The sequence below is a fragment of the Neolamprologus multifasciatus genome, chromosome 22, assembly GCF_963576455.1.
Source record: "Neolamprologus multifasciatus chromosome 22, fNeoMul1.2, whole genome shotgun sequence".
In the NCBI taxonomy this organism is placed as follows: domain Eukaryota; kingdom Metazoa; phylum Chordata; class Actinopteri; order Cichliformes; family Cichlidae; genus Neolamprologus; species Neolamprologus multifasciatus.
Genome location: NC_140459.1, coordinates 4,623,136 through 4,641,381, shown reverse-complemented (window position 1 = coordinate 4,641,381; position 18,246 = coordinate 4,623,136). Strand labels below are relative to the sequence as shown.

The 18,246-nt window shown below is 39.1% G+C and overlaps 1 protein-coding gene and 1 long non-coding RNA gene across 3 annotated transcripts in view; one reads left to right on the top strand and one right to left on the bottom strand.

Annotated features, from left to right (window-relative positions):
• LOC146492689 (uncharacterized) overlaps positions 1–18,246 on the top strand; it is a 246,327-nt gene that overhangs the window by 142,245 nt on the left and 85,836 nt on the right. For both annotated transcript variants that reach the window (XM_085148350.1, XM_085148351.1), the window contains exons 8-9: positions 1,220–1,425; positions 11,348–11,516. In XM_085148350.1, the coding sequence (XP_085004476.1) occupies positions 1,220–1,425; positions 11,348–11,516 (375 nt within the window). The remainder of the gene's footprint in view (positions 1–1,219; positions 1,426–11,347; positions 11,517–18,246) is intronic.
• Positions 14,917–16,236, bottom strand: LOC146492691 (uncharacterized). Its single transcript, XR_014871893.1, has 2 exons — positions 15,134–16,236; positions 14,917–15,083 (listed from the first exon to the last, which is right to left on the bottom strand). It is a non-coding gene; the product is annotated as an uncharacterized LOC146492691 (long non-coding RNA).

Below are 18,246 nucleotides of genomic sequence, written 5' to 3'. Positions count from 1 at the left end.
AACTCAGTTCATAATGACAGCACAAATGTATACAAACACTATTCAACTGACTGTGCGTAACGACTCAACTAACATGAACAATGGCAGATGAGCACTAACTACTTCTGAATCGCTACTTTGTGCATCCAAAGACTGGAGGGAAATAAAGTACATCGGACATGCCCGGATTTTTAAAACAGACTTTACTGTGTCATTAGATGACATGACATGCACCAAAGACAAAGGAGGAGAAATCATGTGCAAATAAAGCGCTGGGACACAAAAACACCCCAAATTTCAAAATACTTGGGGTTGGAACAATGGAACGTTATAGTGGTTTGAAATTGTTGGTCGTTTTACTTTTCCACAATGCGATTGAATTTGACCTCTGGAGGGGCATCCTGGGGACAAATCAAGAGTTTCCCTTTGAAATGAAACTAAGTGTTAGTATTGCAGACGTATAACTATTTCAATATTCTTCACACAAAGTCAGAAATGGTTGCATTTTGTCATAGATGACCTGTGTTTTCAGCTCTATTTGAACTACACAATCTTTAGAGATGGGATCTGAGAAAGTAAACGATGTAAGCCTGTCGCCAAACTGCTTGCTCATAGGGGGTCATATGATTGTTGGGTTTTTCTCTGTATCTATGAAGCGCCTTGAGGCGACTTTTGTTGTGATTTGGCGCTATATAAATAAAATTGAATTGAATTGAATTAAGCAGGGCGTCTGGTTTGAGTAGCTCTGCTTTTTGAATATGATGTTCTGTCGGCCTCCTCAACCTTCAGCTGACGCTCAGTTTCCATGTATGTGCAAATATACAAGGTGATCGTTTTTTGAAGGAAAAACTGTGGAAAAGTGGGATTAACACTGGTTCTTGTTTACCAGAGACACTGTGGTAAAATAAAGCATGAGATGAAGAGGCTCATTTGATGCGGGGTCACACTGTTATGGCAAAGAAGGAGCAAACCTGGAGGGCAAAGCTTTTCTCAATCAGTCCAAGCTTAAACTCTCAGGTTTTGTCATTAGCTGTAGCAGTGTCTTTATACCAGCTGCTTGAAATGAGTTTTCAACATAAGGCACCCAGTCTCAGTCTTAGAGATGACGTGAACAAGGAACTTCAACATTTTCTTATTATATTGCACTATATTTTAAACCAACATACACATATAGAAGTGACCAGATGTTTGCAGCTACATGTCCTGAAATAAGCTGATTGTGGGTTTGAATGCTCTACAGGTTGGCTGGTGGGAGAATGGACACCTGCGACTACGGTATCACCCCTGGTCTCGCTATGGCTCTTTCTTGAAGCCCCTGGATGACTCCCAACATCTTCGAGTGGTCACATTGGAGGAGAGGCCCTTTGTCATTGTGGAACCTGCTGACCCAGGAACTGGCTCCTGCATCCGGGACTCTGTACCCTGCCGCATGCCCGTTAACTCCAGGTAATTCACAGCCATGGATGGACGAACAGAGAAGTGAAAACATCAAATAATCCATTCATTGCGTTGCAAAAAAATAATAAATTATTCAAGTGTCTTGCCGTTTCCACACATCAACTCCACACGAGATCAGGAGAACATTTGGAATTGCCGTTCCTCACAAGTAGAGGGAATATATTCGGCTCTGGGCTCAGTTTTCCTACTGGTAGCTAATGAGGAGACATCAGATCACTGTGATTTTGTTAAAAAATGTAATGTGCTGCTCTCTCATGGGTATGAACAAGACATGCATAATTGCTCAGTTAAACACCATTTAATGTACAATCTGTCATTTACATCCTCATACACTGCTCTAGCTGGTGATGTCAAAATGTTCGGGTTTTCATGCATGTATAAAAACTGGTTGAGATGGTATTTTAGTTCATATGATTTATGTACAGAAAAACAATCTTCTAAACAATAAACACAACACAACACTTCTAAACACTCCACAAATTAAATGGTTATTCGTAGCATCCAAAAATCCATCTTTAGCCTGAAAATGTGCACGTCTACACTACGCTACTCAAAGTGCCACACTGTCTTCATCACTGCAGGGGTGAAACCTTTGGTTTGGCTCACAGAGAGAGATCATATATGGGATGTACGGCGGCCCTGAGACGTCAGGTGCAATGCAACTTATAACAACATCAGCAAATAGGAAAATATTGCAAAAGCATACAAAAAAAATAGAAGTTAAAAGGACAACAGCATCGCAAAACAGCTGCAGAAGTGACAGAAACTGAAACATGCAACAGATTGCACTTCAAAGAATAAGGTTTGTTGGTAGGGATGCAACGATACCAATTTTTTCAAACCGATACGATACCGATACTTGGATCTGAGTATTTGCCGATACAAAGTACAAAAAACGATACTTCTACCACACACACACACACACAAATACAATTAATTGGAAGACAGGTTTTATTATATTTCCTGCCGATAAAAAATAAAATCTTAATAAAAATGACCACAAAAAAATTTCAAGTGAAAAATAAGCACTTCTGTTAAATTATTGCAGAGTCTCCACATTGTAATTTAACAAAATATCACTGAACTATTGGCACTGTCTCGAGCTTTCAGAATAATAAATAAACACTTCTGTTTGGAATAAAATAAATACAAATTAGGTTTGAGAATAAAATAAACTTTTAAATTATTGCAGAGTGTCCATATTGTAAACAAACATACAAAATAATTATTATAAAATAAATAATAAATAAAATAATAATTGGCCCCCTAGTGGCCAATCTAAAAAACTACAACAGAAATGACAAGCCACCCTCTGATTAATGAAATAAGTTGGTATCGGTTCATGGTATCGGTTAACTTTTACGAGTATGAGTACACACACATTTTACAGTATCGGCCCCGGTATCGGTGCATCCCTATTTGTTGGTGTTGTGAGCGAGAAAAAAATGCAAGAAAAATCTGTTATTTTTGCATAATTCAAATAATACTGATGATATATGTTTGCAATTAGTTTTTTCCCCATCATATTATTTTCTCCTCAAACTCACTTCTGTTGTGTTTACTGAGTCCTTTTGTTTATACGTTTATTTATTTATTTTTAGCTTTTGCTGTTTTTTTTCCCATTTGCTGGCTCTTGTTCTCGTTTGACCTCCAAGAACCACCATAGGTATACGCAAAAATATGAAAAACAAAGTAATTGCTGTGAAAACAAATAGAAACAGAGTTGCAATATGTTTTTGTAACAATTTGAAATAGGTGGCAAGGCAAGATGACCTGTTGTTTGGCCATAAGCTGAGAGAAACAGAAGACTAGATACCCCAATTTTCTATCAGCAAATACATCGAGGTGCTTCAGTACATAATATGTGTTTTCTCCTAGTGTTATTTTCTCTGAGCTCTTATCAGCTGGTAAACGGTAGCAGAGAGTGGAAAAGAAGTTTCAAAAAGTTGTTAGATAAAGACCGCCCTGAAACCACAAGGACCTCTGCCTTAATCCATTGTAAAATTGAGCCGTCTGGCCACACATCAAAGAACAGGACAGTAAATCGTTATCGTTTCCAGGTGGAGCGTGCATACAGAAAAAGGTTTAAAGAAAGGCTTACCTTCTGCAATCAGTAGATTAAAAAATGAAAAACAGCTGAATTATTTTGGCTGAATTTGAGAAAATACATTTGTGTCTCTGTCTCTCTATCTGTGTGTGTATATGTATGAAGTTAGTTGACATCAGATTAAAGCGTGTTGAAAGAAACATGGATTTCTTACAGCTCTTTAATAGAAGCATGATGGAAGAAGCAAAGTAAAGGCAGGTTAATCTTTTGTTGTCCTGCAGAAATCGGGCATGTCTCTAACTGTGTGTGTGTGTGTGTGTGTGTGTGTGTGCGCAGTGTTGGGGAGTAACGGAATACATGTACCGCCGTTACGTATTTAAAATACAAAATATGAGTAACTGTATTCCGTTACAGTTACCGTTTAAAAAGGTGGTATTTAGAATACAGTTACTTTGTTGAAATAAATGGATTACACGGCGGTACTTCCCTGTTTCATATTGTGGCGGGTCAGGACTGTTTGGGTTTTGTTTGACAGCTACGTTCTGTTGTTCCAGGCGGCAGCGTTACGGTTGCCATGGTTACAGGATGACGCTCTCTCTCTCTGCGTGTTTCCTGGGTGAGAGAGGCCTTGTTGTTGTTGTTGTGCTAAGCTAATAGGCAGAATGCTACAGGTATAGCTCTAAAGAATGTAGCATCATGGGCAGTGTAGTCCGTGCTGCAGGGAGAATGGACTGCTGTACCCGTTATGTGTCTGTGAGCGAGGGAGGGAGAAAAAGGAAAAGTACGAGCTGTCATCGAGCAAAAACGGGAGCTGGAAGCATGTAAATATAATAATAACCACTGCAGCCAAGAAGAGAGCCTGACGAGCCCAGTTGTAAGTAAGCTATTAAGACTCGACTGTACACCGTGTTCGTGTTTTCCTCCAAAAACAATAAGTTCTGTTGGAGCAGCCTTTCAACGCCTCTCTCTGTCTCTGCTAGCAAAGTTGACCCAGACAACAAAGTAAAGCTAGTTTTCAGCTACGAGCCGACACAGAACCCACCGTATTAGCCAGAGGTCCCTTTACTACGGTTCGGAGCCGCGGACCTTCAGTAACAGTAATAAATCACAGCAATAGTACATTCATGTAGTTGTAAACAGCATGATAATATATTAAGTAATCCAAAGTATTCAGAATACGTTACTCTCATTGAGTAACGTAACGGAATACGTTACAGAATACATTTTGGGGCATGTATTCTGTAATCTGTAATGGAATACATTTTAAAAGTAACCTTCCCAACACTGTGTGTGTGTGTGTGTGTTCTGCACCCCTTGTCTATCCCAGATAAGCTTCCTTCCTGCCAGTATATGACCTGGCCAACAGAGAGATAACAAGTTCATCCTCCATCAATTATTTTTGGCTGAGAGTCGTTTGCTCCTTTACTAATCAACCCACTTCTTTTTATAACTTTCCATTATATACATTTCTATACTTGCTTCTTACTCTCATTTTTCTTTTTTTAATTACACATATAAGCATTTTCTGTTTGGCTGATTTGCTATCGTTTTTCTTAACCTGTCACAGCTCCCTTGATCTGCTGCACTGTGTTTGAAAGTTGTTTTTCCTTTTATTTTCTCCTGTGATCACCACCAAGGTCACGGTTGTTTGCTCAGTTTTTAAAATAAACACACACACAAAAAAAATACCTGAGCAAAAGCAGCCACTAAATGGCAACTGTATTTTTCTCAACACGTTGCTTGTCCTTTTTCAGTGTCACATCACTCCTGTAAAATGCCTTGAAAAATAACATGCACGAAAAATGATCAATCGTACTGTAAAAGCAACAGAACTGTAGATATTCAGTCATCGTACTTGACCAGAGGAACACTGACCAATGAATCACAGAGTACAGAAAATATACAGCAGATGAACAGTGCCTGAATGGCATGTGTTTAAGAAATAGGGAAGAAAGATTCAACAAAGATCTGAGACAGGACCTAAGAGATGAATCTCGACGTGATTCACGTAGTAGCCTAATCAGAAATGGAAGGCTGACTGTCAAGAAGCCATTCATAAGCAAGGGTGAGGAATGCTGACACAAAATTACTGACTAAAAAAGTTTCAGTTCAAATTGTCAATTTGTTTTGGAGGAAGTTAGGAGAGAGATACGACTCTGAGTGTCTACAGCCAAGATCAAAACACACGGAGGCTCAATTATAGTTTGGAGCTACATTTCAGTCGGTGGTTTTGGGGATCTTGTAAAAATTGATGGAGTTATAAATGCAGAAAAGTGCCAGCAGACTTTGATTCGCCATGCAGGGCCATCTGGAAGGCATCTGATTGGCCACAGCTTGATTTTTCAGTATGACGATGATGCCGAAATGACTGCCAGTGCATCAAACACATACCTGTATAGAAAAATACACAGTGGGACACTATGAGTAGGGCTGCCACGATTAGTCGACTAGTCACGATTGTCAACGACTGATTTAATAGTCGACGCGTCGTTTGAAGCTTTGTAAGATCACAAAAGACGCAGGAATAAGTAGTAGGATTTAAGAGTGTAATAACGGAGTGAAACAGAAGATGGCAGCACTGCATGTACAAGGATGCCAGCTGCCGTTAAACCCCGAAGAAGAAGAAGCTGTGTCCCAGAATTCATAGCGCAGCCCAGCTCAGTTGTCAACAATGGCGGCAGCTAGTTAGTTTTAATATTACTCTTATTATTCTTTCTGGGTCACAAAATAACCGTTTAACATATTTTCAGGCGAGAATGTAGCTGTGTAAACCTCAAATATCTGCTCAGTTTATTCAATTCAATTCAATTCAATTTTATTTATATAGCGCCAAATCACAACAAATGTCGCCTCAAGGCGCTTCATAGATACAGAGAAAAGCCCAACAATCATATGACCCCCTATGAGCAAGCACTTTGGCGACAGTGGGAAGGAAAAACTCCCTTTTAACAGGAAGAAACCTCCGGCAGAACCAGGCTCAGGGAGGGGCGGCCATCTGCTGCGACCGGTTGGGGTGAGAGAAGGAAGACAGGATAAAGACATGCTGTGGAAGAGAGACAGAGATTAATAACAGATACGATTCAATACAGAGAGGTCTATTAATACATAGTGAGTGAGAAAGGTGACTGGAAAGGAAAAACTCAATGCATCATGGGAATCCCCCGGCAGCCTACATCTATTGCAGCATAACTAAGGGAGGATTCAGGGTCACCTGGTCCAGCCCTAACTATATGCTTTAGCAAAAAGGAAGGTTTTAAGCCTAATCTTAAAAGTAGAGATAGTGTCTGTCTCCTGAATCCAAACTGGAAGCTGGTTCCACAGAAGAGGGGCCTGAAAACTGAAGGCTCTCCCTCCCATTCTACTTTTAAATACTCTAGGAACAACAAGTAGGCCTGCAGAGCGGGAGCGAAGTGCTCTAATAGGGTGATATGGTACTACAAGGTCATTAAGATAAGATGGGGCCTGATTATTTAAGACCTTGTATGTGAGGAGCAGGATTTTGAATTCAATTCTGGATTTAACAGGAAGCCAATGAAGGGAAGCCAAAACAGGAGAAATATGCTCTCTCTTTCTAGTCCCTGTCAGTACTCTTGCTGCAGCATTTTGGATTAACTGAAGGCTTTTCAGTGAGTTTTTTGGACATCCTGATAATAATGAATTGCAGTAGTCCAGCCTGGAAGTAATAAATGCATGAACTAGTTTTTCAGCGTCACTCTGAGACAGGATATTTCTAATTTTAGAGATGTTGCGCAAATGGAAGAACGCAGTCTTACATATTTGTTTAATATGTGCGTTGAAGGACATATCCTGGTCAAAAATGACTCCAAGGTTCCTCACAGTGTTACTGGAGGCCAAGGTAATGCCATCCAGAGTAAGAATCTGGTTAGATACCATATTTCTAAGCTTTTCAGCGCCGAGTACAATGACCTCAGTTTTATCTGAGTTAAGAAGCAGAAAGTTAGTGGCCATCCAAGTCTTTATGTCTTTAAGACATTCCTGCAGTTTAACTAATTGGTGTGTGTTATCTGGCTTCATGGACAGATAGAGCTGGGTGTCATCTGCATAGCAGTGAAAATGTATGCTATGTCTTCTAATGATGCTGCCTAGGGGAAGCATGTATAATGTAAACAGAATTGGTCCTAGCACCGAACCCTGTGGAACTCCATAATTAACCTCAGTGTGTGAAGAGGACTCTCCATTTACATGCACAAATTGGAGTATATTAGATAGATATGATACAAACCACTGCAGTGCAATACCTGTAATACCTACAGCATGTTCTAATCGCTCTAATAGAATATTATGGTCAACAGTATCGAATGCTGCACTAAGGTCAAGAAGGACAAGCACAGAGATGAGTCCACTGTCAGAGGCCATAAGAAGATCATTTGTAACCTTCAATAAAGCTGTTTCTGTGCTGTGATGAACTCTGAAACCTGACTGAAACTCTTCAAATAAACCATTCCTCTGCAGATGATCTGTTAGCTGTTTGACAACTACTCTTTCAAGGATTTTTGATATGAAAGGAAGGTTGGAGATTGGCCTATAATTAGCTAAGACTGCTGGGTCTAGAGATGGCTTTTTGAGTAAAGGTTTAACTGCAGCCACCTTGAAGGCCTGTGGTACATAGCCGATTATTAGAGATAGGTTGATCATATATAAGATCGAAGAATTAATCAATGGCAGGACTTCTTTGAGCAGTTTTGTAGGAATGGGGTCTAAAAGACACGTTGATGGTTTGGAGGAAGTAATTATTGAAGTTAACTCAGAAAGATCGATTGGAAAAAAAGAGTCTAACTTAACATCAATGGAACTAAGAGTAGCTGTAGATAATATTACATCTGTGGGATGATTATTGGTAATTTTTTCTCTAATGATAAAAATTTTATTTGTGAAGAAGTTCATGAAGTCATCACTAGTTAACGTTAAAGGGATGGTTGGCTCAACAGAGCTCTGACTTTTTGTCAGCCTGGCTACAGTGCTGAAGAGAAACCTGGGGTTGTTCTTATTTTCTTCAATCAGTGATGAGTAGTAAGCTGTTCTGGCTTCGCGGAGGGCTTTCTTATAAAGCAACAAACTATTTCTCCAGGCTAAATGATGATCCTCTAAATTTGTGACACGCCATTTCCTCTCCAGATTACGAGTCATCTGCTTTAGGGTACGTGTTTGAGAATTATACCACGGGGTCAGGTACTTCTGATTAGAGACCTTAGTTTTCACTGGAGCTACAGTATCCAGAGTCGTACGTAGTGAGGAGGTGAAATTATTAACAAGATAATCGACCTCTGTTGGGGTAGCGTTCAGATAGCTGCTCTGCTCTGTGTTGGTACAGGGCATTGACGATGATAACAGTGGCTGGATTATATTCTTAAACTTAGTTACAGCGCTTTCAGAAAGACATCTACTTTGATAAAGTCCACTCTCCACTGCTGCGTAATCAATTATTGTAAATGTAAATGTTATCAAGAAATGATCAGACAGGAGAGGGTTTTCAGGAAACACTGTTAAATGTTCAGTTTCTATGCCATATGTTAAAACAAGATCTAGAGTGTGATTAAAGTGGTGGGTGGGTTCTTTTACATTTTGAGAGAAACCAATTGAGTCTAACAACAGATTAAATGCCATGTTGAGGCTGTCATTTTTAGCATCAACATGGATGTTAAAATCACCCACAATAATTATTTTATCTGAGCTCAGAACTAAATTAGATATAAAGTCTGAGAAATCAGACAGAAACTCTGTGTAAGGCCCAGGTGGACGATAGATGATAACAAGTAAGACTGGTTTCTGAGTTTCACAGCTGGGGTGGACAATGCTAAGCATCAGGCTTTCAAATGAATTAAAAGTCTGTCTTGGTCTATCATTAATTAATAGACTGGTGTGAAAAATTGCTGCCACACCGCCCCCTCGACCTGTGCTTCGAGATTTCTGGTAGTTAGAATGACTCGGGGGTGTTGATTCATTTAAACTAACATAATCATCCTGCTGCAACCAGGTTTCTGTAAGGCAGAGTAAATCAATTTGTTGATCAATTATTAAGTCATGTACTAACAGAGACTTGGAGGAGAGAGACCTAATATTTAATAATCCACATTTCACTATTTTACTCTTTGGTTCAGATGTGGATACTGTATTATTCTTTCTTTGTGATTGTTTAAGTTGTTTGTTTTTTGTCTTTTTGTTTATCAAGACACCACATATTTTCAAAAGCGCTCCGACGTTTTCAGAGATGTCTGTTACCCACTAGCTCGATAGTTAGCCGGGAGCTAGGCTCACTAGAGCCGTGAGAACACCAGACTCAACGCAAATCGTTTTCAAACCCACCGCGGTCTTCGCTACTCAGGTTAAACATGATATATAAGTCACTTAGATAACTTAAAAATGTTATTGTTTGGCTTTTTTTAGTATTTTATTTGTTCCTGAGTAAATCTGTCTGGCTGAGATTAGCAGACAGCTGATTATCAGAAGTGTGAGATGCTCGAGAATTTACTCCTGTGTCCTGTTATATTTTAGATAGTAAGGAGTTTATTAAACTTCACCGAAACAATCTGCAAATTTCATTAAAATTTAATAAACTATCATCTTGTCTTTATTTTTAGTTAGCACATACCTTAAACACTTAAAGCTGTAAGCTAATGATAGTTTTATAAGAGCAGATGCTGCTGGTGCAATAAGCTGTACGTTTTACGTTCAATGGATGATGATCTGATTAGTCGACTAATCACAAAAATAATTGGTGACTAGTCGACTATCAAAATAATCGTTTGTGGCAGCCCTAACTATGAGCCATTCAATGGTCTCCCTAGAGCAGGGATGTCCACCTCCAGGCCTCAAGGGCCGGTGTCCTGCAGGTTTTAGATGTGTCCTTGATCCAACACAGCTGATTTAAATGGCTAAATTACCTCCTCAACATGTCTTGAAGTTCTCCAGAGGGTCATTTTGACAGATAACAGGACAAACATTAGCAGTGTCCAAAGAAGAGCTTTAAATGTCCTTCAAGAAGCCTGAAGAAAGCAATTATGTGCAAGTTTGCCTAAAAGAGCTCAGGAAGTGTTGAAGAGTAAAGACAATCACACCAAATACTGACTTTCTAAATAAACAAACAAAACCATTTAGATTTCACATGATCCATTCAAACGTATTTTAACAGTTTCTGTAATAGTAATTTTATCATCTATACAAACGTAAAGAGGAGTTAAATATTTCAATCTTGTGGGTTGGACATTGTTTTGTCAGTTAAGACAAATGCACATTCTGCATTGTTAGAGAACAGAGCCAAAAGGGGGCCACAACTGAAGGACCATCAAATGGCCACGAGCTGTAAAGAGCTGATGGAGGGCACAGAAGGCACTTGACTGATAGTCATCTAAATGTACTTGGATTCCCATATGTCCATATAGATGTGCATGGTGCTTTGGTAAAGTGTTTGCTGTATGAAGCAAGGGAGAAGGGAGACATGTGAAGGTCTTTGCAGGAAATTTGTTTCTTTAAATTGGAAATAAGTGCAAAAAAAGGAGTTGATTTCCATTTTAATAATGCAACACTTTTTCCTCCTGAACTGTCTGACCTGTCGAGCGTTGCTTCCCCATACACAACAGCCAAACTGTCAGAATCGATCCACTCACAGTCCCTCGATAATAATTCATACCTTCCTCGCCTTCCTCAGCTTTTAGTTCTTCCTCCGTTATGAGCACCTCAGGGGGAGAACTCATTTTCTCACTCCCCAAGAACCTCACTTCTTTCATTTTCAATTTCTTTAACAGAAAAGAACCTTGTTTAGATCAAAGTGACCTGAAAAACAATCTTACAACATGTTTTTAAGAGTGTTTTAACTATGTCACCTTTCTCTCATCATCTCCTCAGCTTGGTGGTGGATGGTGTTAGACCCATGAAGCACTGCTGTAAAGGGTTCTGCATCGACGTACTAAAGCGCCTCGCCAAGATTGTAGGCTTCACCTATGACCTTTACCTGGTGACAAATGGGAGGCACGGGAAAAACATTGATGGGGAGTGGAACGGCATGGTAGGAGAGGTAAGCCTTCGAAACCTCTTGTATGCTGCCTGTTATTTGTGGGACCAGGGGGGATGTGGGCAATGTTGCGCTGCCATTAACCCTTTAAAACCGGTCAGAGCGGACACGCTCTGTTTTGCGTAACTATTTTTAAATCCCGGTAGATCTGCAACCACGTAAGCTAGCGCAAAAAAATCTTTTGCATATGAAACCGGAGGAGTTGTACTTACATCTTATGCCATCAGCTTGTCCTCGGTCACAGTTTCCTTCCACATATAGCTTTGCAAAAACTGCATAAAAAGCACTTGCAGCAACACAAACATAATATTCCAGAAACACGCTTTGCCAATCCGATCAGCTGTTCATAACACTTCCTATGTTGGAATAGACATCAGCGCGAACTATCGCATGTCCACCATGACCTGCCTGAAACCGGAAGTGACGTCATTTTCGCGGAAATGTAGTTTTTTACCATCAGGGCCTCATGAGCCTATACTGGTGTTTTTAAAAGTTATGTTTGACTTTATGACTTTCTGTGTCGTTTCTGGGATGCTTAGGACTCATATTGCACTGCTGGAAATAGTTTATTTTGATGCATATGCTGCTTTTTTGCAAATTTGCACTATAATATTTATTTTCGTTTTTTCCTGCAGTATATAAAAATTGGTGTATTTCAAAAGTAAAACTATGAAGACACTCAAAATAAATTTCCTGTGGTGGGAAACTATTTTGTGCAACTTTTTTGTATTTACAGTTTTGAGGGATAAGCCTCTTAAATTTCTCTAACTAGAAATATATGTTAAAAAAGCAAAAACGATTTTCAATTTTTTTGTAGTTTATTGCACTTTTTTACAATTTATGTAATTACTATGCACTTAATTCATACATATTATTAAAATCTGGGCTATAATGGTTGTATTGATGTATAGCAACTTGAAATGCTCCCAAAAATGGCTCCACAGCATGTAAAAATATAATATAAGCTCTGGCGGACTTGGTTCTATGGTAGGTCTTAAAGGGTTAAGTCGGCAGGAGATCTTTTCACAATGTTGGTTCGACATCTGTGTAAAAGGTGGAGCCAGCCTAGCAGGACAACAGGAAACAGGCACTGCTGTTGTAAACATCTCTACATTTAGGAGACACCGAGGTTTTTATGGTCTAAGCAGAGGACTGACTCAACCAGCATATAGATGACATGCTTCTGATTACAGGGTGTTGACTAAAATTACACAGTGATAGACACTAGAATAGGCTGGCCCATCTATGCATTTATCCACTCATTTGTCCAGTCTCTTATTCAGGTTAGGACCACACTGCTACCTGTAACAGTAGGCATGATACTGAGTCAATAATCTTCATCGTGATAATTCAGGAGTTTTATATTTTGTTTCATAAGCATAAGAACCCGAGTTACAGCTGTGTGCTTGGTTTCTCCTTGTTGAAATGAATAAATTTGATCCCTTATTTGTTTAAAACAAAGCATAATATTTTGTTTTGTTTAACTCTTGCACGAAAAAAGAAAAGTATAAATTTGTACTACATTTTTGCCATCAGTTCTTTTCCTTAGCAAAGCTATTTACGTTCTGTTCAAGGATGTTTGTATTTAACGCACAAGTAAATAACTTGTATCTAACTCTTGTCACTGTCTGACAGAATGCAAATAGCAGCATGTGGGAGAGATAAAGTGGAAGTTTATAAAAATGTGTGCTCAGTAGCAAAAAGATCCAGCATTTCCTCTGGGAGTGTGTTTGAACATTTCGCAGCCCGGCTCACAAACACACCGTGACCCTTTTTTGTGTGTCTCAGTAAGATATTGTAGTTATGTTTTTAATTCTCCGTTTTCCCAGTACAGAGCGCTGCTATCATTTTTTTCTATTCTGTTTTTCTTTCTTTTGTTGTGTTTACAAAAAAGGGGTTTGATTCGAGGGCTCCTGTGAAATTCTTTTTATCCTGCTTCAAACCCTTTAAAACGTGACCCATTGAGAGAGAGGATTGGGCCTGAATCGAAGACGGAGCGAGGAAATATGGAGGGAGTCTGTCAGAAAGATTAGTGCTGGAGAAGTGTGTGTGTGTGTGTGTTTGTGTGTGTGCATTGCTTGTACATGACCATGTGTGTGTTGGCAGATACCATGGTGTTTCTGTGATGCCAGTCCCCCCTGCGGCGGCTGGATTAATGAAGTTGGTTTAACATGGAGTTAAACATGGGAATGCAAATTATCACAGTCGATGTGTATTTGTGTGTGTGGACTTTGTGAGGGCAGTTTTATTTCATACAAATGAAGACAGTTTTGGAAAAAGTCAGACATTTCTGGTGTGCACTCATTCTAAGGTTGAGGATTGCATGTCGTTTTTGCACAAGCATTTACTCGACTTGGCATGAGCTCCACAAGTCTGTGCAGTACCTCGTAACATGTTTTCCCATTTGACAACGTTCCAAAAACATTTGTGCATTGCCAGGAATATTTGTATGCTGCCCTCACGCAGTGTTGCCAACTTAGCGACTTTGTCGCTATATTTAGCGAGTTTTCAGACCCCCTAGCGACTTTTTTTCTAAAAAAAAAGTCGCTAGAAAAAGACGTGAAAGCGCATATTGCTTTTACTCTCAACAAGCAGCGGGTGCTGTAACGCAGTCAGTTCTTCTTTTACTCTTATGCTGTTTTGTGGATCACAAGGTTTAAAACTACTTATAAACACACACACACAAAGTAACTCCACCAGAGTGCCTATTTCGGGTCACTTTTGCCGGTCCAAGCCCGGATTAAGGAGCAGGGTTGGAATTGTGACATTAAAAAAAAAAAAATTGCTAAAAGAAATTTAATTTGTAGTTCTAAATAAACTCTAAATGCATTTAGGACGTTGTTTACTCACTTTATGTCTCTTCCACGATGTTATTTCTCTCTCCAACAACGTAGGTTACAATTACATTAGCATGACCAATTATGCAAATTAGGTGATGACGTCATTTAGCGACTTCTAGCGACTTTTAGGACAGCCAATAGCGATTTTCCTTACTGAGGAGTTGGCAACACTGCCCTCACGACACGTGACCAGTGTTGCCAACTTAGCGACTTTGTCGCTATATTTAGCGAGTTTTCAGACCCCCGACTTTTTTTCAAAAAAAGTCGCTAAAAAAAGATGTGAAAGCACATATCGCTTTTACTCCCAACAAGCAGCGGGTGCTGTAACGCAGTACTCTTACTCTTTTACTCTTATGCTGTTTTGTGGATCACAAGGTTTAAAACTACTTATAAACACACAAAGTAACTCCACCAGAGTGCCTATTTCGGGTCACTTTTGCCGGTCCAAGCCTGGGTAAAGGAGCAGGGTTGGTATTGTGACATTAAAAAAACAATAATTGCTAAAATAAATTTAATTTGTAGTTCTAAATAAACTCTAAATGCATTTAGGACGTTTTTTACTCACTTTATGTCTCTTCCACGATGTTATTTCTCTCTCCAACAACGTAGGTTACAATTACATTAGCATGACCAATTATGCAAATTAGGTGATGACGTCATTTAGCGACTTCTAGCGACTTTTAGGACAGCCAATAGCGATTTTCCTTACTGAGGAGTTGGCAACACTGCCCTCACGACACGTGACCATGTGAAGCTATACAGCTAGCGAACAAAATAGACGAGATCTTCCACACAAGGCTTGCTTTTCTTGCTTTTAATGAAGATCCTTTAAAGCCTTATCCTCTCTCAAGGCTTCTCCTTGCTATTTCTTATTTGTAACTGAAATATACAGAAAGTGAAAATAAATTGCTAGCTAATACACATCTTAATGACAAACTTAAAGATTAGCCTAGCTTAACACATGCGTTACATTAGCATCACAGTTAACTCCATGTAAACACATATAAAAGTTATTTCTGAACACATTAATACTCACAAACACGAACATTCCCCAAGGTACAAGCGTGTAGGGCACTCTTAGCGTGTACATGAACTCGTTCACTCTTTTAATACTGCCGAAGCACTTTTCACAGCATTAACGGAGAAAATACGTCAAAGATAGGCGAATGATCAGAGCGCTCCCTCGCTCCCATTTCCGCACATACAATACAAAGATCGCTTGTGATAACGATGTCTCACTCTGAGCAAATTTCGAACCCAGACATTTTAACTGTTTTTAGCATGAATTACTTATAACATTTCTTAACTTTGAACTTATTTATCACTTTGCTTATGTAACTTAATCAGACTATGCACTAACTACTGACTTCTGGCCAAAAGGCATAACAATTTGGCTTTCCACATTTTCAAGTAATCGTTCGATAGGATGGAGATCAGGCGAGTGCAGAGTCCGTGGCACCTCCTTGAATGTGCGGCCTCAAACTACTGCAATGCTTTGTGGTTTGTTGGGTCTCATTTGTATGGTGGTGCACTGAATCCTTCTCGACAATGATTAATGTTTGACACTCCTGAGCTTCCAAAGATATTCCTAAAAGAGCACATCTTTAATATTCTTCGTATGAAAACGTGACTGTGATGCCAGCAGCATGGAGTATTGCCCTTCATGCTTTTCCAGTTATTTTCCCCTACCTTTGTTTACCATGGTCAAACCGACTCATGGTGTCTTCTTGAGACACTGAAGGCCTATTGACCATTGGATTACTCTGCAATGCTTTGGATATCCTGTAAGCATAATTTTTAAATATGCAATGTGGAGTCTACTGGTCCTGACTAAATATTATTATTATGCGATCACAGTGTGAGGACAGGCTGTGTATGCTGTGCTTCATTCTCAGATAGGCCTCAGAGATGCAGGTGGCCTTCTTTCTTGCATCCCAGCTGCTTCTTGCTCAGCTTTGCTAAGTAACTCATTAAGCTGCCTAATTATCGCAGCAGACAAACACATGTGCACAGGGACAGCCCCGCCCACATGAACCCCCTTTTTTTTCCTTTACTTGTCATATGCAATTCTGTTGAAAATATGCAGCAGTGCACTGTTTTTATTTGTTTGTCCTTTTCCTCCTCTGTGCTGCTATTTCATCCTATTCCAACCAACCAACTATCATATCCTGTCAAAGTTACATATCACCGAGACAAATGCGTATAATCCCTCAGACATCAGCAAACCTCAGTGACCTTGCTTCTCAAGTGAAAGACTTTATAGTTGCGCAGTTTTTACTATTTTTCATCGTTTCTTTTTTTTTTTTGTTGTTGCCTGTCCCGTTTGGCTCTTTTGCCATCAGAATTATTGTCTAAAGGCGAAGAAAGATGCCCAACGGATTTTCTTTACCAAATTGACCATCCCAGCTTTGCCGTAACGGTCCATTTGATTCACCTTTTATTCTTTATTTTATTTTCACTTGCTGAATACGGGACAGACTTGACTGGGGGAAAGAAAAGGGAGAAAGAAAGAGGGAAAGAAAAACAGTTGAGAAGAGGGACGGGGGAGAAGGGCAAAAAACAAAAACCAACAGAATAAGCAGAAAAAAAAAATAAAATTAAATTAAAAAAAAAAAAATTTTGAACGATGAAAAAAATTTATTTTTCATCGTTTCTATCAGAACCTATATTATGACCTTCTTCCCTGAATGCCTTTCAATCAGCCAGTAATTTCCTACATTCTTAAAGTTATTTTTTTTCTTCACCCTTTACAGTGAATCACCCTAGTATAATCATTTTTGTTCGCAGCTTGAAGTCTATGCAGCAGTGAAGCACTTCCTGAAGAGAAGTGTCACAGGTGTTGCTTTCAGACCTCGCTGTATTCAAAAATCTTGAAATTAACAAGTTGGATTAAATGGAGTAATTACCATGGAATGATTGAGTTTGACAAGCAGAAAAGAAACTAATGACAGGTTATGAAAAGTGCGAAACCTGTTATCAGACTCTTAGAGAAGTTTATGGTCTCCACAGGCTTCACAAACTATTTTTCCAATAAAAAAAACTTTAGTGGTTCAACAGTTTCTGGCTGGACTTATTCAAAGAAGGTCGATTGATCTCATACAGAGAGTGTTGACTTGCTCAGTATGTATATCATAAGCAATAAAGGACATGAACATGGAGTCTTTCTTTTCTTTTCGGTCACTCTCATCTGTGCTTCATTCAAGAACACAATGAGGCTGTGAGGTTTATCTATTAACCAATAAGTATAAAGTATCAAAAAAGAGAAGAGACAGAGTAATTCCAGTGCGACAGTTATAAACACTTGAATTCATTACATTTTATTTATTTGAACAGTCAGTCAAAATCATTGTGATCAATTTTGAATACCGTTACACTCTCAATGTTAAAAGTATTGGCTGTATCTCAAATAACTGAACCCACCATGTATTAAGCTGACTTTGGACTTTATTTTGAGGACTGTCCAATAATGTCCAGCAATGTATTTCAAAAAATACATAAAAAAAATGGCAAGAGATAACAGTACATGATAACTGATGAGTAATAGCTGGCAGTTGCTGTTATGTGGCCATCTGAGCTTGCTGGGTTGTAACGAACTTCAGTTAAAAAATACAAAGTTTTTAAGTGGAATTGTAAGAAAAGAAAGCTATATAATATAAATGTATTGTTCATAAGCAAACAGAGGGGAAAAAGTGAAGGAATACAGCTGTGCACTGTAATTCAGAGCATGACATCATTTGAGTAGCATGAGATAACAGTTGGAGAACTGTAAAGCTAACCCACCGGCAGCATTGCTGCCAGTATTTTACTGATAATCTACACATTAATCTTTAACAGGGTGGCTGTGGGAGTGAAAAGGGAACAGAAGTAAAAAATAAAAATGTAACACTGTAACT